This window comes from Saccoglossus kowalevskii, chromosome 15, assembly GCF_978046115.1.
Source record: "Saccoglossus kowalevskii chromosome 15, keSacKowa6.1, whole genome shotgun sequence".
Classification (NCBI taxonomy): Eukaryota; Metazoa; Hemichordata; class Enteropneusta; family Harrimaniidae; genus Saccoglossus; species Saccoglossus kowalevskii.
The window spans coordinates 18,562,840-18,576,429 of NC_140655.1; the positions used below are offsets into that span (position 1 = coordinate 18,562,840).

Consider the following 13,590-nt stretch of genomic DNA (forward strand, 5'->3'; position numbering starts at 1 on the left):
TTAATTTCATTCCACTCATATCGTAACACAATTTGCCGCTACTTCATCAAATTTGATCATGGTTAAAAAGAAGAAAAAAAACTGAATAAAAAAGTATAATAAGACAATTAACGTAAATATCAACTCGGGGCTAATTTATTTGATTATGGGTATCGTTTTACCCGGTACTTTATACAAAACAATTACAGTAAATGAACAGACCAACTATGTGCATATGTGTGTGTCCAAGCAGTATGTCAAGGTTCTGTAGCAGACTGTAGTGAAATAATTCTAATAATATGCCGAATAAAACGTGAATAGACGTGAAAACTCCTTTACGTAGATAGCCCCACGTTTAAAGACAAGTCGTTCTACCGTGAACGATTTGGGTAGTGTTTAAGTACAAATTCGAAAAAAACGATAGATAGAGCAGTTTGGCTAAACATGGCGTTATCGTCAAAAAAAATCACTTTTGGTCGCCCAGGTTTTGGTTCCACTTGATATTTTGTCCGAGTATGATATCTGATAAGCCATTTTGTCAACCTTCATAGTAACTATTTGTATTATAATCTCATCAATCGGCGCTGCGTACGTGGTGTGTATGCGCGTAGCGAAACAAAATACACACACTTGTACGACCCGTGTTCGTGGTAGCTCTCGAGAAATCCGTATAATACACTGACGCAGTCGACGTGTCTGTCGGTTTCACTGGTCCGTTGCGTGATTACGTAATTGAGTCATTTTGAAAGAAACATTTCATCGTAATTCAGTTCTGTCGATAAAAGGAACGTACATATAAATCGACATTTATTTATTAACTCGCCAGTGAAATTGTATTCGGAAATGTACAATTTAATAAATAACTAGCGAAATGCGAGTAGACACAATGATGTACCTTCTGAATGTATACATCCACACACAAACATACCATCTAGAATTTGTATGTAGTATAAAAATGAGGGAATAGTATATCGAAGAAATATATTAATTGGCATTTTTAATAAACTCTAATAGAATATATATCTTGCTTGAATGACGTGTTTTGTTATTGATTTGAATGACTGATTTGGGGTCATGACGTCATTGTTGAACCGTGTTCTACGAATGCTGCACTTCTGTACTCCAGATAATTAAGCGACAATGCTCGAAGCAAACATCGGACGATTATATTTGGTCTACATCAATGATACAATCATCAAATAGCTCTTCAGTCTGCATACAGATAGTAATGTTGGAAGTATACGAGCTCCTCTGCAAAGAATACTTGTGGCATATTTGCTGCCTAATTGTATATGATTATATATGACATATGTTTTGTCTCGTCATTTGGACGTCACGTGCCTTCATCATTCAATCATGCCACAACTCGTATTATATCAGAGTTGTACATATGTCATGTTTGAAGCGACAATGTATTCCGATCTATTAAATCAAGTTATTTTTTTATTCAACATTAGTCAGCTAGTATATTGAACTGAAAGGCGATGATTACGTCACACATATGACCAATATATGTCGTAAATTACTAACAAAGCCCACTTCTTTATTGTATCATATGTAGCGCTTGATGTATCAACCCTTTCTTCTACGTTTCTCTTACTGGGCTGACAATGTATTGTTAGTTCATGGACTTGAATGGTGACTGGGAATTTTTGATGATTCTGTGCGAACATTTTATATTCATAGAATGAGGCGACGTGAAAAAAGGACAATACGTTTGTCAATTAGAATTCGTGAATTACCCTTTCGCCCTGCAAAGCCAGTGCCGCTTATTCAATATATGGTCGAGTTCATTTCAGATATCGTATCTTGCTTGTTTTTGTCAATTTTAATATCCCCAAGAGGTCTGGAATTGACACGATAACAATGTCAATCTTGTTAGATCGATAAGAATTCTAATTTTGAAATTATTTGATCTAATTATTAATACCCAACACTCTCCGGAGAATACTTGCTTTTAAGCGACTACACAGGCTGTCATCGCATTCGTTCCATCGCCCCTGTCCTTGGGGCACGTGGAAGATAAGCAATCTATCGGTGCGGTATCGGTGTGTGTTGAACAATTATACAAATATACACACATCTTCACCACGACGAAAGAGCAAACTTTCGTGGCGCATTATCTACAGAACACAAACTAAGTCCAGGACACTCTGACTCGAAAAAGGTCTATTACTTGAATGCCGTCGCGAAAGACTAGTGACCCGTGTTACATCATAGTTCCACGCGAGGTTTTTCACAACACCCGGGTTTTGCGGATTATGAATGTCGGTTCGACCGTAAAATGCAGATATTTGTACCAACGCCAGAGACAAGCGTCGAGTGGTAGCTACTGCGAGTGGTGATTTGGGTGTCAAACTGTGACGCTGACTAGAATTATATAGACTTACGATGAATGATGATATGTTTGGTACCCCGCCACACAAAACCATGCCAAGAATGTAAAAAACTGTTTTGTAGTGGTTTTTAGTTTATTTTAGTTGTGGTTTTAGTTTCAGGAGTCACCCGCGCAAGTGAAACAAGTGGGTTAAACGTGACTAGCACATTGTAGATACATCTTCATTAGTAGTAGTACACATCAAAAACATAAAATCCACCGACGGAAATTAGAGTACAGCTCCACAACGCCAGGATAACGAACGTGTTTTTTTTTTTTATCATGAACGCCATTCGTCAATCAGTCAATGCCAAACTTAAGTTTACGGGTGAAATGTTCAACTGACATTGCCCTTGACCTTTATGCACGGTCATCTCTTTTATCAATGAAACCACGACCTCGTGCGCTACTGTACATGTTAAAGATGCAACATGGGACAAGGGAACGTCTTGTTGGGCGTGATGGAAAATGCACGGGGTGGGATAAGCTGCACTGTTGGTTGGTTTTCATTCAGTTTACGCTGTGGCCGTTTCCATGACCGAGGCAAAGGTTTTCTCTTCAAAGTGATAGAAGCTACTATATTTCTTACGTCACTACTGTATATCTTATTCTAGCATCCACATCGCTTAATGTTAACGTATATATATATATATATATATATATATATATATAAAATGTAAAAGTCAAAGCAAAAATATGTAATATAAACGTAGTGTACGCATATTATTGGCAGAATTCTAGTATCTCTCAGATACAGATCATAGTTTCACATCGTGATTCACAGTTTTGAAACCTTGGCCACCGGAACGGGTTCAATGGAATTTTAATACATCGTCCTTTGTTCCTGCTGATAATATTAAGAACGTCATGTAGTGCCGTATTCTATTTTTATTTCTAATCCATTGAACTTGTTTCTTGAGTGCTAGCTATAATCTTATGACACAGGTTTTAAAAAAATATAAAAAAACGCTGGGTGCGATGAAGCGTCGCATTAAAGCGGTGGCTAATGAAGCGTAAGATCAAACACAAGCTGCACGAAACGTCACAGACGATCTCATTCAACCATCCCTCGTTAATAAGGTTGATGCATCATTAAAATAAAATGAAACAGGTATCGCAATCAGCAATTGTGCAAACCTTTACGAAACGAGTCACATTTACACACATGTATCCCACAATACTTTGCGTATCGATGCATTTCCGACACTTGAGACAGTAACTTGTACGGCACGAATGCGATGTATGTCGAGACACATAAACACTCAGTAAGATTGAGACGCGCGCTACCATAGAGAACGAATTACCTATATCCGCTCGCTATAAAAGTATGCTTACCCATATTGTAATTGGATTGTGGCTGCCCCCCCTCCCCTTTCCAGGAATGCTTTTCTGCGTCGTTCTCCGTTTTTGATATAATGAGTACATTGTAACGGCGACGAAACTAACTTAAAGCGCGAGTGAATAGCGATTGTGTAAATGGAACTGATCCTCTACGCCGCGTTGTCAGAAACAATCATGTCAAATGAACGGCATTCCACTCATCTGCATCAATGTATATTGGCGCGCAGAAACGCGTTATACTGAGCTCGTTATAGAAGGTGTTCCACAATATACACAATTCCTACATTAACCTATGAATCCACGCGCGACCTATTCGCCGCTCGTTGCATAAAATACCCAACAATTAGTTATTTTTAATGTGTTACCAAAAGAGGTACATCCGTACGCAGCTGCTGACGATACACCATGGTATGCACAGGCTTAGTAAGTGGATTATGATTTTAATCATTTCGTCAGCGGTGTCATTCCGACCAGGGACACCGATCGCTTGTTGTCTCATACAATGTTTGAGAATTGATCGCAGTTTATTGTAATGATGAATGTTGCATGACAGGAACAAGACAAGTGCAATGCCAAGCAGCCTGAAACTGTACCATGACCCCGGGAAGTTCCTCTCGCACGCTGTGTGTTCAAATTCATACTCGTGGGATAGTTTTTTTTTTCTTCTGGTTATTTGATAGAATGTAGCTGTGAATACCAACTAGCGGACAACGCGGCGTGAATTGTATTAAGATAATTGTACTAATGTACACATACAAAAAATCTACCGCACGGAAGCATGACGATGAAAGCACGGTGTTCGTGTTTCCACGGCAACAAGTCACACTACCAGCATGTGTATGAGTCGTCTACATTGCGCTGTACTGTGGCACATCGTTGATATGTGACGTCACGAGCGCTACACCACGAGATGGCATATGATGTTATTTGCACGGGGAACTCTCGACGCGGTTCCTATTTCATATATAGGCAAAAACCCTGTTCAAAATATCGACCGAACAAACGCTACTTGCATGAAATAAGCTCAGTTTTACGTGATATCAAATAATTCTGACGGTGTGAACTTTGTTTATAGGCATTAGCAACGAGCAAGCCACGTCATATGTATTGTAAAACATCAAACACTAAAAATACCCGTCACATTTTGTAGCAATAATATAAGATTACAAGAATCCCGCCGTTTGTGTAATGTTCTCTTACGCCACTGGCGAGAACTAATCAGGGTGTTCCTAAATCCTACACCCATACGTTCATTTGCTATTCTGAATGTAGTTACTGTGGCAACAAACATATGCAATTAAAATATGTTATCCAAGCGCGAATTAAAGTGACATAGTCCCTTGGAGTTGCTTTTAGCAAATATTTTTTTTGTCTCTAAGCATCGGCAGGCGTTGGCATGCGTCGGCAGGCTAAGAATTGGGATAGTTAGTGAGATTTCGATTTGGATATCGAAATAAACAATCCGTGCACTGTGCCTTGCTTTTTAAACAAAATGATGACACCTAACGAATATCGAGTCTGTTCTCTCGTTTAACCCTTGACCTATAAAAACGCATATTACAATAAATGGCCAGGACTGATTTGATTTTCAGACGTTGCGTTTAATATTTACGAAAATACATATAACTGGAAATGATCAGCTTCCCATTTCTTGATTCGATGTGAAGAAATTATAGTTTACAGCATCAATACAAATTAATTGATTTCAACGTGGAATCAATCGCAATCCAATGTTGTTTTATTTATGTCGCAATGCAAAGACCCGCGGTTACATTCGTGCGACTTGGAAAGAAATCATGTAGTGACGTATATGTTTACGTGAGGGGCCACCCAATGTGACCGGCCTTTGAGATTCGAATGCTCAGATACTGCCACAGTTGGCCAAATTGGATATCCGCGGGTAAGACAAGACATAGAATCATGTCGATATTGACAGATAAATTTCTGATATAATTGTGTATCAAAGACCAACGCATGAAACAACTATTGCCAACTAATTAAATAAAAAAGAAGCCAAGAACGAAAAGAATAGATATGAAATATGTACGCAACAAGATATATTACAATACGAACACAGGATATGGACATCGAACACAGGATATGTACATTACCAATCAGTATTACGTTCCAGACTATAACTTTTTTGCAGAGTTGCAATTTAAGTTCCGAAGTCCCAATATATGACGGTTATTTATATTTCCGAGGTATCTAAATGATATTTTGATGTACTTCTGTTTCTTTAGGTCGTAAATTAACGCTATGGTATTCGGTGTCCATATGTCTACGAACTCTCCATGTTCGATATCATTTGATTTTCAAAACCCGCTGACATCCTCTACGATGATACCGGATATAACAACACACGATGGTGTGCCCGGTGATTAGAATTAAATTAACACACACGAACTCGAGGGTGCGCACACAACGATAGTTCAATACTGCCGTCTTCGTTAACAATGTGTATGTAAATGTCGATGAAGCTTATGATCGCTATGTGTTCCAGTCGGATTCTGTAGAGATGTGTTAAATTGGGACTCCTATTTATGCACATAAAGTAAAATTAAACAAACAGTGCAAATTCCAAATTACACGGACAGATAAGTGATTAATAAATATTTAAAGGACGCGTCTTAACTCACATTCCTTAACGCTGGTTCTCTCTTGATTGTATTATTAACTTCAGTTCGTGTTTAAGATGAATTCATCCTTTGTTTTACTTGCATTTAATGTAGGTAAAAAGTGAATTCAATATCCAATTTGATTCTGGATGCATAAACCACTAAACGCGAATATTTTCAGCTGAACATAAAATTATGAAACGTGCTCGAATTTTGTGAATATTACTGTTTTCGATTTTGTCTTACTGTGCGTCGGGATGTAAACGCGATCGGGTTGCATCATGTAATTAAAATTGGTTATGAATAGTATACAACATGTCGACGTCACAATTCGGTCATAAAATGACGAGTGTGTTTATTATTCGAGCAATTATAATTTTATGATTTCGTCACAAAATGTGCTGTATAATGAATTACTTAATAAAACGACGCCTCGTATAAAACAGACCATCATTTTAGTTAGCACCATAGCGTGGCGGGGATTTTTGTGTTCTCTTTATCCTCCTTTTCTTTGCCTCGCTTCTCACACATGTTCCTTGTCCAAATAGTATTGGAGACAACACCGGATTGGCGTAACTTACTCGTTGATGTACACCTGAATTATTAGAGATGTACGTATATTGTTTTGCCAACGCTGAACTTAACTGACTTACTGCAACTACCACGATCAGATGAAACAGTTTCTAGAAAGCAAGAAAGTTTAAAGGCGACTCTGACCAACAAAATACCGTTATAGGTATTTTTATTTCGTTCGTCGACAAAAAACAAACAAAAGAAAACAAACAAACAAAGCACTTACCTAAATCAATTCCGGGTAACAAAGTGGAATCATTATTTATTTTTGTGATGGTGTACAGCATCATTTCCAGTGCCTGTATACCATTCTGTCTAACTCCCCCGCAAGTATATTTGTCCGATCGCTCGTGTACGATGAATAATCCACCGAGGGTAATATCCCCTTCAATCTTCGCAACGTGTTTTGTCGAAAGTGACATGTTGGAAAATTCAGTTGAGTCCACACATCCAATGACAGTTATTACCGCTAATACTCGTATTAGTGACAAAGTTGTCGTCTCAGTCGAACCCATCGCAATAACAAGTATATAAAAAGGACATTAACGTTAAAACAGTAACACGGTCACTGACATGCAGCGTTACGTGGCGGTACCGTACAAACAGAGTACGGCAAACTCACAGCCAAGAGCTAACACTCCACCTAGGCGACGAAGAACAATCTGATATGCCGTTTGCATCCGCATAACTTAATCCGACTACGAAGAACAGGGGACTGTCTCACTGAACTGAATGGATTGATGGAGCGCCGGCGTAAGGTCTTGGAAGTAGACGATCCGTCAACGTCAGGGGGCGTGAGTTCAGTGTTCCATTATTCATTAACGTGTCACGTGATCACGGCACGGAGTTATACAATCATGTGGTCTGTTCTAAATATAGATCGGATGCTATATCTAACACTAAATATGTATTATCTCCACCAACGTTGAAATTTGTCCACGATTTTTGCAAGATATCGATCAGCGTTGATTAGAACTCACCTCGGGAAGAACGTAACCGACACGCGTTTTGTACTCAGGTCATTCTGGAAATAACAACAAATTACAATTTTGTTATCTATTTTGATTATTTTTTTTCTGTTGGAGAACATGATGTTTTTTATTTCACGTTGTACGTGTTACAACTTTAAATATATGGTGTATAACTGTCAAATTTGCACTAGGAACAATTTGAACATTGAATTTGATTCATCCTACGATTAAATGAACTACACAAACGCGCATGCGCCTTGAATTACTGGTACGTGCATTATTAATTATGAAAGTGAACTAACGATTTTAGGTTCACGCCCAGAGTATCAATACGCAAAGTAAAACATAATTACTGGAACAACACATATTGTTTTCCAAATTGATTCTTTAAGTAGCAGAAATAACTTAACAGACGTTCAAGTTTGCTCATAACAAAAAGAGTTTCACAGTTACACATGTTCATTACATGGACACGCGTGTGAGTCGACTCCATCTATTTATAGGTGGATATGAACATGTGTAAATGTACACAGCAACATTGGCCACAGGTAAAACTAATTAAAATCCGGTGTGATGTTATCTGCACATCGCTCGTCGCGCCAGGGGCAGATCAAAAACAATAATCAGTACGGCGCTGCAATGAGGATTAAATGAAGGCGTTTATACAGCATCGCTCCTCCAATAGATGCCTAATTTAACCCTTGACCTGATATCATTATCAGTTATCGTTAAACGTAGGGATAATGATTTAAATGCATTTTTGAAATACACAGATGTACTGCGTGCCTAAGGCTGAGTTTGTACGCACCTCTGAAACGAAGTTAAAAGCATAGAAGGAATCTTACTAAATAGAAACCGTGTTTAATCTCTGGAAAGTTGGATTGGTGGGTGAGAAATGTCTGTAATAGAACTAAACATAAACCCAAACGTTCAAGTTCCCCCAAGCGTTGTTTTATATTTACACACTATAGGCCTGTAACTCTTCTTTTATCAACCCTTGGCTGATTTCGATTCCAATATGGTAGCCGGGGATATCCGGGGTATCATCCCTTCGCTGATTTCGATTCTAATATGGTAGCCGGGGATATCCGGGGTATCATCCCTTCGCTGATTTTGATTCTAATATGGTAGCCGGGGATATCCGGGGTATCAACCCTTGGCTGATTTCTTTCCTAAAATGGTAGCCGGGGATATCCGGGGTGAGTCGGTGCATGTTTGTGAAAACGTTTTGAGAATTTTTATTTCATATCAAACACTCGTTGATGAGAGTATTGCATAGCGCAAGTACGTTGCATTACTACTAATTCTCAACGTTAATTTTTCACCGAGTGATGCTAGTTTCCGCATGCTGTTATTTATTTATTCAATTCGGTAAATTCGGAAATGAGTATAATGCATTTGAGCAAATAATACAAATAAACATACTCCACTTTTCTATTTAATTGACACTTTGAACTGTAAATGACATTTTTACCTTTAAACCTTTGAAAGCCAAATTCAACTTTTGTCACATTTAACAAAATATCTCCATTTCAATTTTTTCTTCCGTTCTCAACCTGTACTACCCAGAATGTTATAGTGACAATTTTGTTGAAGAAATTATAAAAAAAAAAAAAGTAAACATAAAAAATTGTAAAATGTTGTAATTTTTTGTGGGAACAAATGTGGCATTGAGCAGAATAAAGATTGTCCATGCAATGACCACGTGACTTCAGAGTCTATTTCGTGAATTCCAGATACAAGAAAGCACCACCAATTCTATTCACTCTTCACAATTCAGTGTGAATATAAACGACCACATCTGCGTTTCGTAGGGTAATTATGCCCGATTTGTGTGTATACGCTACGATGTATTTGTAATAACATCTGTTTCTCACGACGATCATATCATTGACACTTCGCAATTGCTGCCGTAGCGGTTGGTATTGAGGGTTCAAGTGGAAGGTCATCACAGAAGCGCTCTATTTTTTTCTGTTTTCTAATTTGAATATTTCACAATGTGATTGACAACAACCGAGTTATTAAACAGAATATATTATGGAAAAAATCTTGCAATTCAAACATAAAATGTAACATTCATAAAACGGGAAATTGCATGATTTTTTTTTATTAATACCAACGTTACCATGTGTTTTTGAATCAATGTATAGCATGTGGATGGTTCGAATGAATAGCGTTTATCTGAATTAAATTGTTAATAGTAGTATTGGTGGTGGTTAAAAATAATATTAACATTCATAACCGAAGACGTTGCCCCTTTGCCAGACGGCGGTGTCAGATGCCGCGTTAGTTGCTATGAAAGCAACAACACTGCCTTGCACACGTGTCACAAGCGATCCATCTACCAATGCAAATTCCAGTCACCTTTGGTTCCTCCAGGCGTAGTTTGTTGATGCTATAAATCACACCATTATTAGCTGGAGCTAACTGGCATTTTTAAATTAAACAAAATGGAATGTTCAATTTATTTTTGCGTTCATCATTTTTTAGTAGCTGTACCCATTTCATAAGTGCATGTAGGTAATAATAGTCTCAACTAGAGAGTAATGTGGAGGGTAAGAGCTCCTACGGTGTAAGTACAATGTACATCATTGAAACTGGCTAGAGAGATGGTTATTGCAATATCGTATAATAACACGAAAGTACAGATTTCTCTAGAGATATTTGGGTTTATTGCTGCGCCACAGCGTCGCCTTTGCCTGATACGTTTTATGCTACTCGTGTTTTCTTTCACTGATTAGTAAACAATTCGTTTTTGTTGTTGTAGAACGAATGCGTTTTTGCGTACAGTATCAAATCATCAAACACGTATAGAATTAAATATGCTAAAGCTGAAACGTAATTGATGTTCATAACACGTGATTTAGGAAATTAATAGACCAAATATATGGAAAAAAGATTGGAGATTTCCGTAATGATTCGATCTGTTATCAATCAAGCTAACATTATTACATAATAGGTTGTGGGATTGCTACTGCATTGCAACGTTTGGGGACAACACGCGTGTAACCGGACAAACAGAGCATACGGGAAATCATTCAAGATAATTGTAGTTAATAACAAGCCATGGTTCAACTTATGTTTTATTTTATTTGAAACAGATTAAAATAACTACTAAGTGCTTAGTAGAACATGCACCGTAGGTGTGTTTGCCGATTACACGAATCCGTGTTCGCGAATTCAACAATAATTATGTTGAATATAAAATGACACAGAATTGCTATTTTTAAAAATATTATATTGATAGAAAGGCGTGGACAAAGTAGCTAGCACTTCCTTATTCTATATTATGATAACTGAGTAACCATGACAAACACATTTCAAAATAAGCTATTCCTGATCAGGGTTTGGTTGATCTAAATATTTAAATGTAACGCCCTCTGCCGATGGAGTAGTTCTGTGTCGTAAATGAATGACGCGTCATCGTTCAATGAAGATTTGATTTTTGGGGGTGTTTTCCTATATTCTAGATGACAAACAAATACGCAACTAAACATAGTTGTTGACTTGAACGACGTTGCGTACACCACATAAGTCGTTTTGGCGTCACAAAAGCGCTCCGTCACTATAGTCCGCGACGCATATCAATGGCGTATTAGGAAATTGTTGACAATTCTACTTTGGAGAAACGGCATCAAGTCCTTTTAAATATTTACGAGAGCAAAGAATGTATGATAATATATATCGAGCATTTCTTTTTTAATTTTCTAACAGATAAAATGAAAACATGAGAGCTGGAGATGATGAAATGAACTCTTCACAATATTCAGTCTCGCTGAGAGCGAGAGTTATGCATATGACCGCCGTGATCTCGTTGAGAGCGAGAGTTATGCAAATGACCGCCGTGATCTCGTTGAGAGCGAGAGTTATGCAAATGACTGCCGTGATCTCGTTGAGAGCGAGAGTTATGCAAATGACCGCGGGGATCTCGTTGAGAGCGAGAATTATGCAAATGACCGCGGTGATCTCGTTGAGAGCGAGAATTATGCAAATGACCGCCGTGATCTTGTTGAGAGCGAGTGTTATGCAAATGACCGCCGTGATCTCGTTGAGAGCGAGAGTTATGCAAATGACCGCGGTGAGTCCCCTCTCCCAAAAAGACACTGCTACATTCTTCACTATTTTGAGTACAAAAACATGTTCCACGGGCATCTCGCTTTTAACGATATCACGGCTACCGCTTGTGAATAAGGTAATACCATAATTGCCTTTCTCTATTACCGTGTTACAGCGACAAACTACCGAACACGACATAATAATATAGCGACAAAATCAGATGTGTGCAGATTGACACATGTCAAAGTTGTTAAGGGAAAATGCACAGCATACATTAAATAATTGAATTGTACGAATACTAAAACGTTTCTGGTAACCAGTTTATCTTCTTATAAAATATGAAAAAAACTCACCAGCTTAATTTTCTCATTAACTTATTGAAAACATGAAAATAACAGAACAACTTGTCAGATGTCGGGTAAGTACATGTGGTGATTCTCTGAAAAATTACTTGATTAATAGAAAGGTATCCTTGTTGTATTTTGCCGTTTCACGACGTGTTCATTCTTCACAAACCAATATAGGAAGTTAAAAGGTATTGAGATATACGGTGAGATAAGTATAGTTATTGTTTGTTAATCCATTCGTACATGTTCTTAGTTACGAATTACATTTCTCTAAAAAGCTAAACAAACAGTTTAATCTGTTCAAATTTTGACCTACAATTATCAATACATATTACAAATCTTGGTATATGTTATTTTATAATCCAATAGTCTGCCCGCCAATTGTTGTTGCAACATTATGGCGGCGTAATTCTACATAATGTGCTTACAATCGATGGATGTAGACCCTATGAATATTTTCCCTCTCCATACAGGTCTTGGTCATTTTAATTTATATTGTGTTGGATAGAGAGATATTGATCATGTTAATGTTGTGCAGATGATATCATTTGACTTATATTAGTGGGTAGCACGATTTTTAAAATGAGCCAAATATGCCGTTTACTTACTCGCATCTTTTTCACAATTTCATTTCGCAGCAAACAGAAATAATTTCCTTTCAGTTTTATTTATTTCGTTTGCGAATTGAAAGATTATATTTTATTTCAATTATGAGGATAAAATAATATATATACTAATATATATATTTTTAACAATCTATTTTATTTGTAATACTGGAGACCACGTGACTAGCCCAAGTAAGTACATTGTAATGAAATGAACACAGGCCAACGTGAATTATGCAGCTGATAAAGCTAATTGTATCAGCCGACGTTTTATTTTTAACATGGCAAAAAAAGTATTTAACGGGGATTGCGTGATATGACAACACTCTGAGTTGGAAGTGACTTATTGAATTTAATCAGTAATTGGAATCCGCGATACATCAATATTAAATGTAGGTTAAACCATCTCCGGATACTAGAGAGGCACACGGGGAAAACGATATTTATCTTCGAAGATCGCGTCCTCTGAATCATCTAGTACTGCGCAGTACAGTGTCGAATTTAGAAACTGGCATTGTATACCAAAAGAATTTTTCTTGCCAGAATGTTTATGCAACAATTTTATGTATTTTCGTGTTCTATAATTCTTGATCCAAAATGAATAAGATCCTCTATTTATTATTATGTGAAAATAAAAACTTACACTCATAGAGGTCGAAATTGTCAAATTCTGTCCAATTTATATGGCCGCCTTAGTTTGGGGCCCACTTTTCAGTCTGAACA

General features: G+C 37.5%; 1 protein-coding gene across 2 annotated transcripts in view; it reads right to left on the bottom strand.

Annotated features, from left to right (window-relative positions):
* The window catches only part of LOC100371196 (metabotropic glutamate receptor 3-like), a 48,118-nt gene extending 40,707 nt beyond the window's left edge, over positions 1-7,411 (bottom strand). For both annotated transcript variants that reach the window (XM_085508328.1, XM_078011254.2), the window contains exon 1: positions 7,115-7,411. In XM_085508328.1, coding sequence (XP_085364454.1) covers positions 7,115-7,403 — 289 coding nt within the window. In that variant the 5' untranslated portion in view covers positions 7,404-7,411. The remainder of the gene's footprint in view (positions 1-7,114) is intronic.
* Positions 7,412-13,590: the final 6,179 nt, after the last annotated feature.